The sequence below is a fragment of the Cryptomeria japonica genome, chromosome 11, assembly GCF_030272615.1.
Source record: "Cryptomeria japonica chromosome 11, Sugi_1.0, whole genome shotgun sequence".
NCBI lineage: Eukaryota > Viridiplantae > Streptophyta > Pinopsida > Cupressales > Cupressaceae > Cryptomeria > Cryptomeria japonica.
In genome coordinates, this window is record NC_081415.1 from 707,610,971 (window position 1) to 707,630,572 (window position 19,602).

At 38.2% G+C, this 19,602-nt stretch overlaps 1 protein-coding gene across 4 annotated transcripts in view; it reads left to right on the forward strand.

Moving 5' to 3' along the window:
• Nucleotides 1-19,602, forward strand: part of LOC131061350 (probable sodium/metabolite cotransporter BASS4, chloroplastic) — a 133,526-nt gene that overhangs the window by 46,647 nt on the left and 67,277 nt on the right. For all 4 annotated transcript variants that reach the window (XM_057994996.2, XM_059213847.1, XM_059213848.1 and 1 more), the window contains 2 exons: nt 6,831-6,960; nt 10,743-10,844. In XM_057994996.2, coding sequence (XP_057850979.2) covers nt 6,831-6,960; nt 10,743-10,844 — 232 coding nt within the window. The remainder of the gene's footprint in view (nt 1-6,830; nt 6,961-10,742; nt 10,845-19,602) is intronic.

A 19,602-nucleotide genomic window follows, 5' to 3' on the forward strand; every position in this document is an offset into this window, starting at 1 on the left:
GCGACCTTTAGACGCTTTATCTTTTACTTGGGGAATTTTGCAAGTTTCTACCATTCCTCGCCTATCTTAGGCGATTTCACAAGTTTAAATGATCTCTTGGAATTTTTAAATGCCTGAAGGTTAAACTCGCCTTGCGAATTCACAGGCTTCCGCTCATGACATCATCATTTCATGGACTGGTTAGGGGCACGCTCAAAAGGACATGAGACACCCTACGCAGAACTCAACAGGGCGAAGGCGAAAAGACCAAAAAAAAGGAAAGGGGACCCTGTTAGCGACAGGGAGCGTGTGCAACGCACAACAGGAACCAAGTTTGCGGATCGCTATTGACAATAAACTCGAGGATATGGAAAGCCTACGAGAGTGATTGTGCGCCCTCAATAAACTCGAGGAGCGGAGGATTTTGGCACAATGGGCAACGAAGGTCGCGCAACAGCGAAGGAAGCAGTGGCATGACAAGCACCTCCGGAAGATGGGCTTTACCCTGGGTCAGTTGGTGTTGAAATATAATGGGAAAAATGAGACAAAACCATGGAAATTTAAAGTGGTCGGGGCCCTACAGAGTCTGGGAGGTTGGGGCGAATGGGTCAGTCAAATTTGGGATGCTCGACGACAGGGAGATTCCAAAGGTTGTCAACGAGTCCAAGTAGATAAGTGGCCACAGTGGCACCACTGTGCAGTGGGACCACTGTGTGGTGGATCACCGTCGGTGGCAGCATCGTGCGGTGGACCACCGTCAGGGGGGGCCACTGCCGATGACCACCATACGGTGGAACCACCGTCGATGACCCCCGTGCGGTGGTTGTCCATCGTGAAGGAACCCGACAAAACCATTAACCTCCGCAAAAACAAATATAAGTGCCTACGCCCACTGAAAACAAATAAAAATGCCACGCCCAGTAGAAACAAATAAAAGTGCCCACCCCCAGCCAAAGACAAAATCACGAGGGAAAAAGAGATTACAGACGGGAATAAAGGGAAAGGTGGCGTAACTACCTCAGGCATTGGAGACAGAAAGCAGGAGAAATGCATTCAACAAGGAAAAGGAAGTGGAAGACGAATCTGCAGAAGAGCATGGATAAAACGGCAAGGGTTTTACCTTCAGGGGTGAGGGTTGCTGGTAGCAGCAAAAAGAAGCCACCGACGGAGAAAGCAACAACCAGGGTTACAGCCAACACGGTTATATTTGAGGGAGTTAATGGAGGAGAGTGCAGGAGGTGGTGGCAGTAGAACCCTGACAACCATGACGTAAAAAATTGGTTAAGGCACGAGTGCGTTGGGTGGTTCAGATGCCGGTTTTTCAGATCAAGAAATTTAAGCCACCGATGCGGACAATGATGGCAGCATTCGACCCCAACACTAGGAAAAGCACTTTCGAGTATATGAAGCACACAGTCACAGTCTCCTTCTCGGCAGTCGACTTCACCAGGGTATTTGGCATACCTGGGAGGAATGGGAAGAAAGTAGATATGAAGGTGCAAAAGTTGAACGCAGACCAGAAAGAACATTGGATACGCATGGTCTCCAGAAATCTTACACTAGCGGAATTTGATTCCATAGCCAAGGCCACAAAGGGGAGAGGGATGAAGAAATCCTTTGTGGCAGAAGGGCCATGGCGTTGCATCATGGACGTGGTCAAGAGCAGGTTGACAGGGTCCAGTTGGGCATCGGACATAGCGCTCCCACAAATCATCCTGATGAACGGGTTAATGAATGGGGTACAGTATGACTAGGCATCAATACTGGCGGACAGAATGTTCGAGTTCATGACATTGCAGCATCGCACATTTTATATGCCGCACTACGCCATCAGGGTATTTCTGGAGGTGACGCTTTCACAGCTTCCAGCAGACAAGCTAGAAATTCGGTCGGAAGGGAACTTGGCACCCGGCAAGCCACCTATTTTTCAGTGGAGGCATCTGGACATAGGGTTGGTACTCGGGGTGGGGCAGAAACGGCAAAGGTAGGAGGCGTCAGAGTCTAAGGATATTGATTGTGGGAGGGATGAGACCTCGGAGGCCTCGAGTGACTTAGAGGGAGATAGCAAGGAGAGCCTAGCAAAGATCATACGCGCATCCACACCAGTCTTGTTTGCTACGCCCATGCTGACAGCCTCAGCACACTTGAGTTCGCCGACGGTGACGGTTGCATCTATCCTTGCCTTCGGCCAGCAGAGGCCGCTAGTTCACATGGTGTCGCCAGTAGTGGCAGCAGAGGACGTGAGAGAGGCAGTACCATCTGAGGGTGTGGGGGAGTCCGTACCCACTGTAGAGGCACAGGAATTGGGGAAGGATCAAACAGGTACTATGGGCAAAGAGGAATGTTGGCTAAGGGAGATGGAGATAATACCTATGTCACCTAGGCCAGCTACTACCATTTCTCCCCCACGGGCGACTTCTGGGAGCAAGGACCCTCGGGAGGACGTAGAGGTGGTTGACATAGACAGTCACGGTCCCCCTAGAGATATGGTACATTCGACAAAAGTGCAGGGGAGGGAGTTGGCACTTGAACAAAAGATAGAGGTCCCATCAGACAGAGTGGAGGTTCACACGGAGAGCAGGGACCCAGGCAGGGTAGACGTGGAGGCTTACCTACAGGATGTGGTTGGTCGAGGGCAGACATACTTCCAGGAGATGGTGCAGACTTATCTGCAGGATGAGGTATGCAGAGGGCAGGAGGTCATAGCATCCCTACAGGCAGAGGCCTCGGATAGCACCGCCCAGGAGTTGGAGCGGATGCTCAGGTTTGTACGGGAGGGGTGTCCTCAAGCATTTACTGCCTATTTTGAGAGAGGGGGATGGCCAGAGACTGAGACAACGGAGATGCTAAATGCATGGGCAGTGAGGGAGCCAGTAGTGGAGAGTAGGGTCGACTCTCTCGGGAGGCAGATTGAGCAGGCTTTTAAGGAGGAGTATTACACTCTTCGCCGTACGGAGCACATTTCTGCAGGGCATGAGATTGCCTGGGTGGCCGCGGAGAGAGCTCGGGAGGAGATGACCACCAGAGTTGCGGAGGTGCAGAAAGACTTGGATGCCGAGAGGGATCGGTTCACCATGGAGAGGGCTCAGTTCACTGCCGAGAGAGACTAGTTAGCAGCAGAGTTGGAGGCTGCCAAAATGAAGAAGATGACCCTGAGTACGAGTTTGGTACAGGCTAGAGAGACCATGGATGAGAAGGAGAAGAAGGTACTGGAGCCTGCCAGGATGGTTAAGCTTGCCATAGAGAACAGGAAGATTACAGAGCGAGACTCGAAGATACGGACACAGCAAGTGTACGACCTGCGAGCACAGTTGGCATCAGCATCTTCCTCAGCCCCGCCACCTGCTGCTGATTCAGGGACGCCTTCTTAGCCCCCCTTCTTCTTCTGTTCCTTGATTTTGTCTTTGATAGTCATGTATGTCATCCCTATTTTGTTTTGAGTCGTCAGGAGACGACTTCTTTTTTGGGGGGGATGATGTAGTCGAGAATAATCAATTATGTTATTGTGTCGTCATTATGTTGTGTCATCATCGATAATCGTGTGTTATGGGGTCGGTTAATTCACCCGAAGGGCAGTTGGACACGACGGTTGGTCGCACCCCCTCGGGTATTATATATTGTATCTTGTTCCCTCGGGATTTCATGATTGTAACTGGAGACTATATGAAGGAAAATATACTTGTTCTTTGTAGTTATAACACTTATCTTATGGCATACTAGCATCTCTTATTCTATTCTGTGCATTTACTTCCTATGTTTCGGAAATCCAATAATTATTGCTAGTACTTCAATGTGAAAGATTCAGTGGAGCAAGACAAGTTAATCAAGTCTACAAGGCGAGCTGAGGTGGCATCCCAGTCATCATTTAGTCAATCAAAGGCCCCAAGTTAAAATGTCTAGATACATTGTACCTGACTCTTTCAAAGAAGGGTCAACTGACACATAGCAATTTATCAAATATTGTTTTATGTACCTAACCTCAACTCTCATTGGTTAGAATTCAAAAAAGGACGTGTGTCCACATCATTGTAATTATTTCATTGGCCAGAGGGTGTTTGTTGCAGAAAACCCTAATCAAGGTTTCATTGTATAATCTTGGCCATTGATTGGAGAATCAATTGGAGCCATTGAAATGTAAAAAGAGCTCTATATAAGGTTCAAACCTCTCATTTGTAAAGTGAAATAGTGGCTAGACAATAGTTAGTAATTAGATAGCATAAGCAATAAGGAGTTAGAAGTAGAGTAGGAGGAGGAAACCATAAATTGTTGCCAAGGCTTGCGGCAATAAACACTTGATTTCGTTGAAGTTATGGTGAATCTTTGTTTTGTTTCTTCATGTTGCATGGTTTCTTGTTACTTGTCAAAGTTAGATAGAGTTCATTGATTATGGTGGATGCTTATGAAGATATTATGATGAATTTTTTGGCTCATATTTTTTGTGGGTTGCTGAATAGTGTAAAGTTAGCCTGAACCTCATTATTATGCTAAGTTTGATTGTTGATACTTGTTCAAGTTGCCCCAACATTGAGTATTTGAGTGATGCATTTGCAATGTGAAAATCTTATATTTCCTTAGAAGATTGCATTAGTCTTGTGTACTTGTAGTCATCTTGGCGAAGCAAGACTTGATTTTAGGGAAATTGTCTATCCAGGTAACATTCATCGTCGTCATTGACCTTAGAGTAGTGTAGTTTTTCTCAATGCTCAATCCTTTTTTTTTTTCCCAAATCAAGTAAATTCTCGCGGTCCAGTGGCATTCAAGCAGGAGTTCAAGCAACGTAAGTCCCCTTGTGATTCCAACAAATTACATCACAATCACTGAGTCTATCCATCTATAAGATCAAGACCTAACTATCGGAACCTTGAAGTCTCATTTGATCACATTGTTTAGCATCCAAGAGGTCTTTGTTCAAGAGAGGATAGAATACTTAGTATTTTATTCTGTGTTGCATGATGTCATAAATAACACATCAACAGATAGCATTGCTTAACTTGGCGGCTAATTAATCATTCCTTGCAAACGATAAGGATAGATGCTATCGCTTCTTCATGTTATTTCTGCATGATAATATTGTTATCAATGGCCTTCATTATCTGGTACACAAATCTAATATAATCACTGATATTTCATGGTTACATAAGCATATATTGCAGATTGAGTTGATAATCAATGTTCTCCTTGATCAATATTAAACTTGAACCGTCTATTCTCCTGCAATTTTGTCTCTCCCAAAGAGTTCACAAAATTGATGAATCATGTGAGATATCAGTGGTGTGATGTCAAGAATGGGGACATTATGTAAACCCACTGATTAAGTGTATGCAAATACTTTCCCAAGGATGTGATGGAAATGGCAAGGGAGAAGAGAGTCCAAATTTTTTACTGGAATATTTGGATCTAAAACTAAAATGATACTGATTAAGTCTATGCAAATATCTAAGAAGTGAACTTCTATATGCTTATCCGGCCAATAAAAGAATTGTTACAAACTTACAAGTGACAAAGAATCATTTCTTGCCAAACTTTCCACCAAATAAGGTAAGATGTGCCTCCTTCAAAAGAGGCGTTGATACTCCATCCTGATGTAGACAAAGAGTATTAAATTTATGTGAGATGCTATCGTTCCAATGGAAGTTCTGGTATGTCTCTAAATATGTACCTGAAGGATATTAAAGTGCAATTCAGAATTTGCTAAAATTTCGATTTAATATTTAGTGCTGTACCAGAACTTGAAACAAATGGGTAATGGTCAATATAGTTAAGTTGACAGCAGTAGAGACGCAAATCAAACAATTTCCATTCATTTTAGAATTACCTTTGATTGAATTTGATGATTGGATGGAACTGCTGCAAATAAGATGAATTATTTGAAATGTCCTATTTTTTGAATTTCGTTTTCTGTCTGCAGAAATTTCTTTGGCTAGTTTTGCACAATTGGTATTCAATTGACTGTTGTGATATTTGAATATGCTTTGAATATGCACAAAGTGCTCTTTCCATGCTTTTCAGAAAATTAGGTCGTTAAGATAAATGAATATGAAACCGTCAAGACAATCACAGAAAAACTCACATGCCAGCTTCACAATTGTTGGTGGAGTATTGATAACTCCAAAAGGCATCACCAACCAATCAAAATAGCTATTTTAGTTTTGCATCTTGTTTTCCACTGTCTTCTGCTTTGATTCCCATTTAACAGTGGCCACTTATGAAGTCAATTTTAGTGAAAAACATTCTCCTTGATGGTGGGCTTTTTTTAATTCAAGAAATTTAAGTATAATTTTATTTACACTGTTGAAGTTCGCGGTTGTACTTTCAATAGGATTTTTGGGTGTAACATATTGTAATTCATCTTTGAATGTGAAAATTGCTCACTTACTAGCCGTTTTAATTTAGCATGAATCAAGGCAAAAGTAGTGAAAAGCATTCTTCTTGATGATGGGCCTTTTTTCATTCATTGAATTCAAGTATAGGCTTATTTAAACTGCTGAAATTTGCGGTTGTACTTATCAATAAGATTTTTGGCAGTAACATATTGTAGTCCATCTTTGAAAATGAAAATTGCTCTTTTACTAGCCATTTACCCTAGCATGCATCAAAAGAAAACTATGCGAATGGCAATTGCTACATCTTCAATCCCTCTTTGTTAGTATTGAGTTGCTTTTAAGTTTTCCTAAATGTAATACTTGTTTCTATTAGTAATTTAAAAGACACCATGTATCTAACATCATTTCCATTTTATTGTATTGGTGCTGAATTGTGATAATTTTATTATGTGCATAAGATTTGTTTCAAGGACAGTATTTGATAGGTAAATACATTATATCTAATTGATTATTGTGTTTTATGTCTAGGGGCTTGCATTTCATCTTCTTAGCTTGGAACGCAATCATGACTAGGAGTCTTTCCCTTATATTTGGTGACAAAACTAGTGTATTTGGAAAGAAAGAAAATACTCGTGCTATTATTATTGTTGCTAGCCAAGTAAGTGACGGAGCAGTAACTCTTTTGCATTTCATTTTCTTCTTTAAACTAGCACTAGTGGAAAGATTGTTGCGTAGATTAATTTATTAGTACATATGACAGATATGCTAAGTTCCATTTGTATCTCACAAAGGAATGTTATAGTTCATTGATAATACTTTCTACGAGACTGGGCTGTTTGTCAACTAATCATAATATTCGTATTTTTCTTTATGAGATTCATTTCTTGAAAACTGATGCTACGATTATTGTCAGGAGTTTAATCCATACACAAAGTATACTTTGCACAAAATACATTAGAAGGAAATGTAAAAATGAACCATTCAAACACATCAAAAAACAAGTGGATAAATTAGTTACATCATTTAGGAAAGAATAGAAAGGGAAGAATTATCGTTGATTTTAGGAAAGATGCACGAAATCAGTACTCCATGATTGTACAATTACAGTTGAACATCCTAAATTGTATTTATCTAACCTTCCCTAAGCCCTAGAATCAACCATTTGTCTGGGTTCCGATCGCTAACACTTTCATCTTTCTTCTATCTATAATTCACAACCCATCATCATACTAAATAAACACAGCCAGCTTTCTTAACTAATCATTGTGATTACAAATTTTGCAGTGTCATACTAAACAGCTAACAATGTTCGAAGCATCGAAAATGAAATTTACAATCTTTACTACAGACAACCAAATCCCCTTCCACCTAAAATTTATGTAACTTTGTCATATAATTTTTCTATCAATGAAGATTTCATAAAATTGCAAACACTAGGAGGAAATGTAGTTCGTAAGGACACCATCAATTGAGACCCCCGTTTTAAAAACCCACAAGTGGATTGTTTTTCCATTCACCTTGTATATTTTTTCCATTAGTTATATATACACTACCATCTCAAGATTTGAACTTGTACCTCCTGTATGAAGCACACAGACGTTCATCATTCATCCCACTTAGCTTGCACATCTAGGCAAGGAGTGCTAGCTATTTGAGAATCATGATAGTGGCTAGCTTTGTGCAAAAGGTCAAGAAACATCCAAAAAACAATGCAAGATTGAGGGATGCTCAAATGATCCACATGAAAAACACCATGTTTATGTTTCAAATAACATAAGCTGGTAAGTTATAATCTTATATTGCTAGGAAATTCAGCATTAAATCTAGATTGTATTCCAATGCTTCTAGTTTGAGAATGATAACACTTTTCTGGAACTGGATATTTTGTCCGGATATTGAGATTTACATAATATTATATAATAAAAAATACATAATATTGGTGACTGCCCTTTGGGGAACTCTATTGCCCCCAATAGTGTTGGGGGAAACCTCCAACATTCTAGGGACACCTCCAAATAAGTGGGGACAACCCTAATATATACAACAATGTTGCAGGGCTAGCTTCCAAAGGCAAGCAATCAAAAGGAATAAAAAAATATTTAAAAACATGGACAGAAAAATCACCATCCCAGCCTAGCTGATCTAAAACAAAATAAAAACCACTGGCTCATCTCTGGAACAACCCATTCCAATACAATAGCAGAGCTTACAATCCAACTGAGAGTGGAAGACATCTCCAATGGGAGCATTTAAGCTCAACTTTGATGGGACTTCCAAAAAGGATACAATTAAAGCCAATAGTGGAGGAGCGGTTACAATATTCCTGGTCAGCTACTTCAGCTAGTTCATAGGGTTGTAATCAATCAATTATGTTAAATTATTAGCTTTGTACATAGGTAAGCACACAGTTAAAAATCTAATGACTATACATCAAGGGGGACTCGCTTCTCATAATCAATATGATCATCAGAACTTGGAAAATGTCTAAAAGGGACAGGCATCCAGCAACTCAATTGGAAGATAGAACATATGATACATGAGATAATATAATACCACTAAGCAGATCTCTGAAACAAAAATCCAATATAGAAGAGGTACTGCAAACGGGTTGATCTTCATTGTTAGGTATAGTTAATTTTGTAGTCCTATTATTTGAGAGATTTAAGATTTTTCCTTTGCTAATATTTTTCTGAAAAAAAAGAACTAGTATACTCTTCTTGTGCATCCTTTGATGATTTGGAGAATTGGAATAGTTGAAAAGGAAAACAAACATCTTTAGTACTTTGGTTTGCATATATTGTTCTATATTGTTCTTAAAAAACATATATTTTTTGCAAAATTCAATTACAAAATGTATTAAATTAAAAATTGACACGTTGAAAGAGAAAATGCATGGTTTCATAGCCAAAAAACATGTAAAAATGTGTTTTAACCAGCATTTTACCCCGTGTTGGCATTTTTATCCATGTTTTCCTGTGGCTATAAACACTAGTGAGTTAAATTTGTAAAAACTCATGAAGCAAAAAAACAGAGAGTACTTGGCAATTGAAAAGCCTTAAGGTAAAATTTCAAAGAAAATCCTCCTTAATAAACTCAAAGAAAATGCACCTTTTGAAATTAACTTTATTGATAAACATATTGTGCACCAAAGTTAATTTGCAATCGACAAACTCCTCTATTTTTTGCACAAAACTCCTCTGTTTTTTTTCTTCTCTTTTGCCTCAGTTTGTGCATTGGAACACTCTTTTTTCTTTTTATTAGGTGCACCATTTGATAGACCAGCATTTATTCAGGAGCGTTCTTTCCTTTTAAAATTTCTGAACTTGAGAAGTTTCTCCCTATCATCTTCAAGATGAAAATAGATCACCTTTATAATGTGCTGAAAGAGTATTTTCCTAATAATATCCATATAATAATACAAATGTACCATTCAGAATTCTTTAACCATTTTTCAATTGAGTTCATTCCAGTTTCAAGTCTTCAACATTCCCTTTCTCTTTATATTATTGCTGTCATCATCTACGGGGACTGCATTTTCAAGTAAAATAATGCAATTTTGAGCGATCTGGAAGAATTTTACTAGTTAGAACTTAGAACAATTGAACCATGATATGACAAACTCATCATTTGACCATAAAACATCATTACTAACGTTGAATTGATACTCAAATGACAATAAATAATACAACCATCAGGTTTGGATGGATACAACATAAACAATGAACATAACTAATGTAGTGTTATTATATTCCCTTACTACACAATAAATACCTAAATGCACAAAGTGCAGTTTTTGCAAAAAAAAATTACAATTTGTTTGATAAACAATAAGAGCAAAACTTGATTATCACATTATATGCTTTCTAGTGTGCAATGTGCTATTTTGTTAATGAAAGTTAAAACTGAGTGGCCATTTAAAAAAATTTATACATAGGAATTTGTAGTTGCATCAGATATGCATGTTAGTCTATAAACAATTATTTCATATTACAAAGCATGCTTAATGATACTGGATTCTAAACTAAAGACAGCCTTCTATCATTTCACTAGAAGACATAGTGAACTAAGAATTCTATATTATTGGAAGTGGAACACTACAACTCTTATATAAAGCATTCAAATAATTAAGTTGTGAGCTTCTTAAATTACTAGGTAGGTGCTTTACATGCTTTTTAACTTTTGAACTTGTACAAATATTTAATGACTTAAGCATAGTGTGTACTGGCACATTGAGGAAATAAATTAATTCTACTGATGCATGATCATAATGCCTTGATTGCATTTAAAGAGCATTTGAAATCTCAAGACTAAAATGTGCATTACAGAATTCTTGTTGATAGGTACAGTGTTTAGAGTATTTCAATTTGGCTGTAAAATGTCAACCTCAAACCTCATAAAAAATGAGGTAACCTATTTATCCACTTCTACTATTACATGCAGAAAACATTGCCAGTAATGGTAGCTATTGTTGGGCAACTTGGAGGAGCATTAGGTCAAGTGGGGTTGTTAGTGATCCCCTGTGTCTTTGCTCATATAAATCAGGTATTTCTAAGACTCCAATGCACTTTAGGTGTTTCAGAGGTTGGGAATTATTTTTTAAATATTCATATAGGTATGCATCAACTTCATTATTGGTAAGAATTATTTTAGCTGTTTTGTTGGAACCAAAAGCATTCAAGAACATGGGAAAATATAGGGAATGCATGCACAACATAACAGGAAATATTACGCAATAAGCACCCCTTCTTTTCCACTATGAATTGACAATTAAGTGCATTTGAGGAATGATAGCATACCTTTTATATATATAGACAGACACAGACACACCCATGGATTCACCTTAAAACCATATTAACACTCCTTATTCAACAATATTTTTTAATTCACATTCATATTACACTCTCCATAGTTGATCATCGTGGAGAAATTTTAAATCATTTTCCATTATTACCTCTGTCATTAAAGTTGGGAATATTCATGTCCGACCTAATTGTTGGTACACAAAAGTGCTAACACTTAAAAACTTCAAAATTAATCATTTTTGTAACCAAATGCTAGGCCACATTTGTCTCACCAATGTCAACCATGTTGTCTTCACTATCAAAATAGCCAAGTCCTTAGGTGTTGGTTTGTCTGTAATGTCCCCATTCGCTTCCTAAAGCCAGTGAACCACAAACAGTTCTTTCGGCCCAAGGTATGGCAAACAATGGGTGTTATTGCTGACCAAGAAGGAAGGCTTAAGTTCAATCAAGGGAGATATCACAGTTCCAAGGCATCGCAATCAGTTAGAAACAAGTCTATCGCTGCCAATAAAGGAATATGAAGTTCCATCAAATGATAATCAATTCATTAGTGATATTATTAGTGAAGGACCCAATTAGGAGGAAGATGTATTTAATTAAGTTGTCTCTAAAAGACATAGATGTAGGAGATACAACTCCTCACATCATGCCTCTTCAAGGAGTATGAGAGGATTGGGGAATCTCAAGAGGGCATTCAAATGAGTTATTGTTCTTATTCGGGCCAGTTTTAGAAGAACTCAAGAAGAGCCACGAATAGCCAAGGGAAAGGTGGTACTCCAGCACCTCGATTGCAAGGGTAAGGCACACAAACACAAGGACAATATTCAGACACGGCATCAAGAGGATATGGTATGAGCATAGGTTTAGGAATCAGGGAAAGTGGTCATACTGAGACCATTGTCTCTTGCATGCGTATATTTGCATGATTACAAAGATATCACTCTGAAACAGTGATTGCATATATAACACACATCTGTTCATACACCCATATCATTCACAATCTACTCCAAAATATTTGCATTAAGGGAGGATTGATTCGTGGTTATATCAGACATCCTTGCTTTCTTAGATAGATGAACATATCAGACTTCTTATTTGGAGCAGAACTGCAGATCTATAATAAACTTGATTCTTGTCATCATAAGAGCATTTAGCAATAATATTGATTGAATTCCTCACTCCTTTACTAAGCCATTGGTATAACAAATATAGATATTCATATATATCCATTTGTACAAATCAATACAATTGTTTAGAGATCATTGATTCATTTGCAATATTAGACACTTAATCATTAAGGAGTAAGGCAAACTTAAATTGGCTCTACGAGGGACATTACATTGCCTCGATGCTCTTATGACATATTTAGGCCGTTCATTATTAATATTATCAAGTTTTGAATCCTTAAGGAGACTTCAACACAAGTAACAAAGTGAAGTTAAAAGTAAGATAATGGTGGAAAATGCCAAGTAGAGGTAGGAAGGATTGAGCTCAACACAAATCTTCTCCATCTCTTTCAGGTTGAATCATATACAGGCATCACCTTAGAATCATGAAATTGTACTATGGGGAATTTAAAATTTGAAGACAAGCAATTATAGTGCCTACCAAAGATGAAACAAACATCAAGATTTCTTGGATATCTCTGCTCTGATACCAGATGAAGGCAAAATAATGAAATGAGAGGTAGGGCATCTATTATATGGAAAATCTGAAGAGTTGAGATTATGGCATCGCCAATAGTACAACTGCAAATAGTAAATCCATACAAATAATTGATTTCAACATCAATAAAAGATTGCTTGCCCATATGCTATCATCTGCCCAATGGGCATTATGGGGGAGAATGATGGCAATAATGCTCATCAAGCACACACGAGCTGAAGATTTTGTGAAGTAGGTTTGTATGGAAGGGGAAGCATCAGTTACCAGTGAACAAGGGCAATAGCCTGCGACATTCACCAACTCAAATGATGACTAGAAAGAAGAGACTGGTAAGATAAAGCCTATGCTCGTTTTCTTGACTATTATAGTAGGGGAAATGTTGCTGCATAATTCCATGATTGATTCTAGGGCTAGCACCACGGTTATGCCAAAACAAATAGTTGAAGCCCCAATGCAAGAGAGAACCACTCTTGCCTTGTATTTCACTCAAAACATAAAACACAATGTTAATGTATCGACTCTCTGCACACAAACTGAGTTTCACAATAATTGATTGCAACAATAAAGAAATACAAGTTCATACAATCACAAAACACATAACTTGTAATCATTTTTACATATTGCTCTCCCATGCTCAAACTCACTCCTCAATTTGCACACTGGCAAACTGTTGTCCTCATTTTTGTTTTAAAAAATGATGGACCATTACATAAATTTTTTGTCAAAAAATGAAAATTTTACTCTATGGCATGCTTCCCGAGGCATAATTTTGCTTCGCCCTTGGACTAGCTTAATCCTCAGTCTATCCTCGAACCACGTTTCAAATTTCATCGCATTCTGGGTTCGTTTGCTATGTTTTTCCTTCAATTTCGGGTTTTTTCTCCTTGACTGCAGGTGGAAAATTTTCCTTAAGTTGCAAGTTTTAATGTTTTCCTTTGTTTTGGTCTTTGTAGGGAAATTTTTAGTTAATTACAAGTGCATTTTATGAAATTAGAACTTGCAACCTACTTTTTATTTCCCCTTTGATGCTTTTTGGCTTTTTAAGTCATAATAGGATTTTTTTGGATAAGTTACAAGTTAATTTTAAATTATAAATTTAAAAGTCACTTGTAATTCTTTTATAAAGTTCCTATTTAAGTGTTTTTACTTGTAATAGGGATTTTATTTCCCTATTACATGTTTTATTTTCTAAGTCACTTGTAAAGGGAATTTTAAATCCCCATTACAAGTTCTTTTTTAAAGTTAAGTTATTAAAACTTGTTGAGGGGATTTTATTTTCCTCTTACAAGTTATTAAAACTTGTTGAGGGGATTTTATTTTCCTCTTACAAGTTATTATAACTTGTATTTCTCTCTCAAAAACCTGATTTGCCTTATGAATGAAAATAAAGGCATTTTAAACTTGCTAAAGGGTTTTAGAAACCCGATTTTGCCTTGTGCAATGAAAAGTGACATTTTAAACTTGTAATATGAAGAAAGAAACCCAATTTTCATTGTTACATGTAAAATGAAACTTGTTGCATCTCTCTAAGAACCTGACCAGCCAAGGAAGATGAATTTGTTGAAGTTTTCAAGCAAATTTTGTGGAGGAATTTAAGGAGGTAAGAAGCGTTTTGGATTGTCTCCTATTTTCATGCATTTGTAAACACGTCCCACACCATTTGGAGGTTCAAATCGCTAGGTTTTTATGATTTATAAACAGCAAAAAATGTGTTTATTAATGCCGTGATTTTCTTTGAAATTTGTCACAATTTCAGCACTCTCCTAAATCATTTTTGCTTCCTTCACCTAGGCGTGGGGTTTGGATAGAGATTCGATCTATTTTTCTTGCATCTTGAAACACGTTTTTGCTGTTATTCTTCAAATTCGGGTTTGAAAAAACGTGGAAAGGGTTTTGGAGTTTATTTCTATTGAAAGGATTTCTTTCTCCATTCAATGATTGTTTCATCTCTTGAAGAGGCATCTTAGATAAGAAAGGTAAGTTTTCTTTTGGTTTTTGCTTTCTTGCTTTGTTTTTATTTCTTGTCTTCTCGTTTTATCTTTCTAGTTGTAAATTTGTGTATATGTTGGTTTTGTCCTAAAATCGGTTTTGTGAGAGAGATTTTCCTCCCTTGGCAGAGCAATTTTTACATTGCATTGATTTATTCCCCATTTTCCCTCTTTACTTGTATTCGGGATTTTAAATCCCGATTACAAGTAGGATGAAAATAATTGATCTTCCCCTATGGTTGGAATATTTTAATCATCTTTTGGTGAAATTCCAATTCTCTAAGTGGAAAAATACCCATTCTTTCAAAATTGGGTTTTTAGAACTGGATTACATGTTGAAATTTTTTTCATTTTCTTAAAAATGATCCTCCCAAAATCCTTCCATTTTTGTTCATACTCATTGCCTTTATCTGTACATTCCATTCACGTCATTTCCCACTTGTCAAAATCTCATTTTTCACTCATTTATCCATTTTCCGTTTTACAAGTATACTTGCATTCAGGTTTTAAAAATCCGATGGCATGTTTGTTCTTCCCACTTGTATACTTGTAAAACTTTCCCTAAGATCCGAAATTGGTCAAAGTCAAGTTTCCAACATTCCCATTTATTTCCCATCTTTCTCTCACAAAGTTGTGGAGTGCAAGGGCTGGAGTTCTTCCCATTTGAAGAAGGGAAAATGTTAGTTGCAGCTGCTTATGATGTTGCTTTAACACTTTTAAATCTTCATCGCAACATACCAGGTTGTTCTTCAATGTCATATTTACCATCATCTCCCATTCCAAAGAAGATGAAGTATAAATATGACAAGTACCAGAATGAAGTTTCCCCTTCACAATTGTCCTCTCCTTTGGATCATATCAAGGATATAGAAATAGGGCATGTTGACATGTCAGAATTCACTAAAAGGGTGGAAAATCCGCAGGATAGTAATATGCAGCGGTTGTTGGACAACCACATTCATCATGCATCTTCTTTTCCAGTGGCTGCCTTAGAACCTGAATTTGTTCTCGCTTGCGCTCACCACTTCGACAAGGAGACGAGAACCATTAGAAATGATGATGGTGAGGCAATAATCCGCCTTGATGCAGATACTATTGAGAAAGTCTTCAGAATACCATCAACACCTGTGTATATGGAAATTTCAAAGGATAGTGCAACTGAGTACTATGTCAAGAGGCAAAAAGACTGCAAACGTCACATTAACAGGTGGATTCATGAGCCACGAGCCACTTTCACAAGGTGGGCTAAGTTGTACCGTTGTGACTTCAAGTGAGAAATTGGAGACATCATTACTCTCCTCAGCAAGATGATGGGTCTTGAGCACTCTAATGTTTTTGAGCCCTGGATGTATCAGTTTACCATGTTCATAAGGCAGTCCCATCATATATCATGGGGAGAGATTATCAGTGACGCTTTGTGCGAACAACTTGCAGCAGTCCCTACTACCATGACTTTCTACATGAATTCATACTTAATGTATTTAGCAGCATCACTTAGACATTTCCCTGGTCTTTCTACCAAGGGTGATCGCTCCCTTATACCTGTGTGGGAATATTATGGTCAGCTGTGCTTGAGACCCAACATATTACATTTTAGGAGGTTCAAGATGCATTCTTTGGTTACGTCATGTGCCAGTTTGACAAGACTCTAGAGAATAGAAGGGTGTCAGATGAAGCACAGAAAAGAGTGAATGAGTATGGTTGCTTGTTCCTTCAATTCTCGACTTTCACTTATATAAGAGTCGGATGCTACAGTGGGCAGCCATACATGCTTCCTAGATACTCGACTGAGAAGATTATTCTTATGGAGTTGGGAAGACAGATCATGGTTGTACATACTCATCAATCTGTCAAACATAAGGTTGGGATGGGGATTTCTACAACTAACACATTGAAGATTGGCTGGTATTCTCTTGTCACATCCGTCAAAGCCAAAGCTATGGAGACCAAGATGCAGGAGATTAAACTCAAAAGGTTTAAGTCGAGGGCAGATTTTGACTACCGAGGTATGAAGGAAAAGATCAAAAAGTCCTTCATACATGTGCATCGCATTGAAGATATCTGGGTGGATCTCCGTATAGAAATTGAGGGTCTCAAGATGGACTATTGTAGGCTCACCCTTGAGTAGGTTATTGATTTGAACCTGGTGGACATTCCGCAACGGATGATTGATGATGGGAATGTGCTTGATCCAAAATATGTCTCACAAAGGGTTGAGGAAGCCCCACTTCCTTTAATCCAATGGTCACATAAAGAATGCACTTCCATTCTTGAAAGATTTCAGCCTATCCTAGCTAACACCAACACTTGGCTCAAAGTTTATGGTGTTAGGCTCAACAAGATTAAGGTTAGAAAAGAAGATGACTCTATGGGGCCTCTTGGACGTAAGTCTGAGATTCAAATCGACAACAAGGAGGGTACATCATCTTCAGGCACTAGGATCAAATTGCGGGTTAGTCGGGCAATAGTGCTTCCTCTCGAGGAGGCGACAGTTCGTGGAAAAGAAAAATACCAGATTCACATTCATGTGATTGATCCCAATAATCCGGAGGAAGGACAACAATCCGATGATGCTCCTAAGTCACTGGCTTCAGAGTCACCTCATGAGATTCCCTCCTCGGTTTCCATGGAGTTGCCTCTATCTCCTCCTGACATAACAGTGGAGGAGTCTCCTCAGAATGTCGTTCCTATTTCAGCAGTTGAGCCACCTCTTGATCATCAACAAGAGAGTTTGCTGGAAATCTCCGAGGATACTCCTGCATGCATTCATTTGTCAGAGATTGATACCTCTACTTCCGGCTTTGAAGAGTTTATGAGACAATCTTCATGCCCTCTGGTTACTAAGCAAACCATGGTTGCCATCCAAACAGATACTCCTCCCAAGGTGACCACGATTGTTCAAACAGAAATTGTTTCTCCTTTGTCTTCGGTAGCTACTAGAGGAGAACTAGTCGCTTTACCTCCATGGCTTAGTTCTTTTACCCCAAAGAGGAAGAAGCAGGAAATCTCTCCTAATGTCTTTGATTATCAGCAACTCAAGCAATCTAGGCCTAAGGTTGCTAAAAAAGCCAAGATGATCTCAAGGGTAACAGTTGACAACAACAAGATGAAAGTGGCAAAAATTGTTGAGCCCATTGCGGATAAGCCACGTGAGGAAATGCAAGCTGCTGATTACAAGGTTACAAGGATAGAATTGGGTAAACAAACGCATGAAGTGGTCAAGCATGATGCCCAACAATCCGTAGCTTCACTAGTACAACGGTATGATGAACTTCTAGCGAAGAAAAACAAGCTAGAAGAGGAGAATAGGCAACTTGTTGCAGCTGTTCATAAAATTACAAAACCTGCTAGTGAAGGGAGTAATCCTACAAGTTCTTCCGGTTCACAAGAATTAATACGGGGAGTTGAAAGAGCTGTTCAGAAAGTATAGGCATTGGACTCTTGGGTGGATCAACTTCATGATCTGTGTGCGCAAGTGTTGAAAGACATATTCTATAGGCATTGGACTCTTGGGTGGATCAACTTCATGATCTGTGTGCGCAAGTGTTGAAAGACATATTCCAAATGATGGTTAAGTTGGAGACCATTAAAGAAAAATTGAATCATACCTTCAAGACTTTCAAACATAATTTGGAAAGGGTTGAAGGTAGCTTGACAGTTTGGCGCAAGACGCCTCGACAACAGTTGAGTGTTCTTCAGGAGCATACCATTATTCCTTCCAAGGTCATGTATCTGGAATTTGAAGAGCTTCTAGAGAATAAAGCCCTTGTTCTCAAATCCCTCACTGAGGAGATTGATGACGCAATGAGATTGCGAGTTGAAGTATTTTAAGGTGTTGTTTCTCACTGTGAGAAGGCCTCTTGCAATATCATGGGTCAGAATAGAGAGTTGATACCAAAAGAAGAAGTGCTTGCAGATCTAAAGATGAGGATTCATAATGAGTGGAGGAGCAAACAATTTTCAGCTGCCTCAATTCGGGTTTTGATGAAACATCAAATCTTCTTGCACGAAATCCAGTCCACTTTGGAGAAGAACAACTCTATGCTTCTTCAATGCCATGATACCATTGTGAAGACCATGATTGTTGCCAAGAACACCCACGAGCTGAATCATGTTGAGCTACGAACGATCATCCAAAAATTTGAAGGATTCATGTCTTCACATGCTGCAACTTAAGTGTTTTTCAACACTAGTTGCATTTTTCAGAATTGTAATCTCTTAGTTGTAGTTTTTCTTTTGACAAGTTACATGTAAAAACATTTTGTAAATTGCAAGTACATCAAATTTGATTTGCAGACTTTGTCTGCAAGTATTGGAGATTAATTTAGTTAAAGTAGAAGTTCTATTGAGAAAAGTTGTAAGACTTTGTGCTTACACTCGTTCTTAAGAGAGATTAGAAGTAGATTTTATAATAAGAAATAGCTGTGAAACTTTGAGCTCACACTAGTTCTTTCTGTCTTGTGTAGAAAGAAATACGTTATTTTAGACTTTGTGTTGTTATAATTTGTTCTTAATATCATTAGAATAGAAAAGGGTAGATAGGACTTCATATAGTCAAGACTTTGAGCTTGATATTGTTGTCTCGTACCGAAGGAAGTGACGCAAGTCTTTGAACTTTTAGGAAACTTCATTTCCTTTCTCTCATTTCATTTCAAAAAGTTGTTATTGTTGTTTATATTAAATTGATATCACTTTTCCGTGAAGAGAAAAGGATATTGGCTTTCTTGAAGAAAGAAGAAAGATTGTTGTTCCATCCTATTTTGGTTTTAGTATTAGATAGATAGGGGGAGCCTTCCTTTAATTAGGAGAGTTTTACACACACACTGTGGTTGAAACCACAATTTT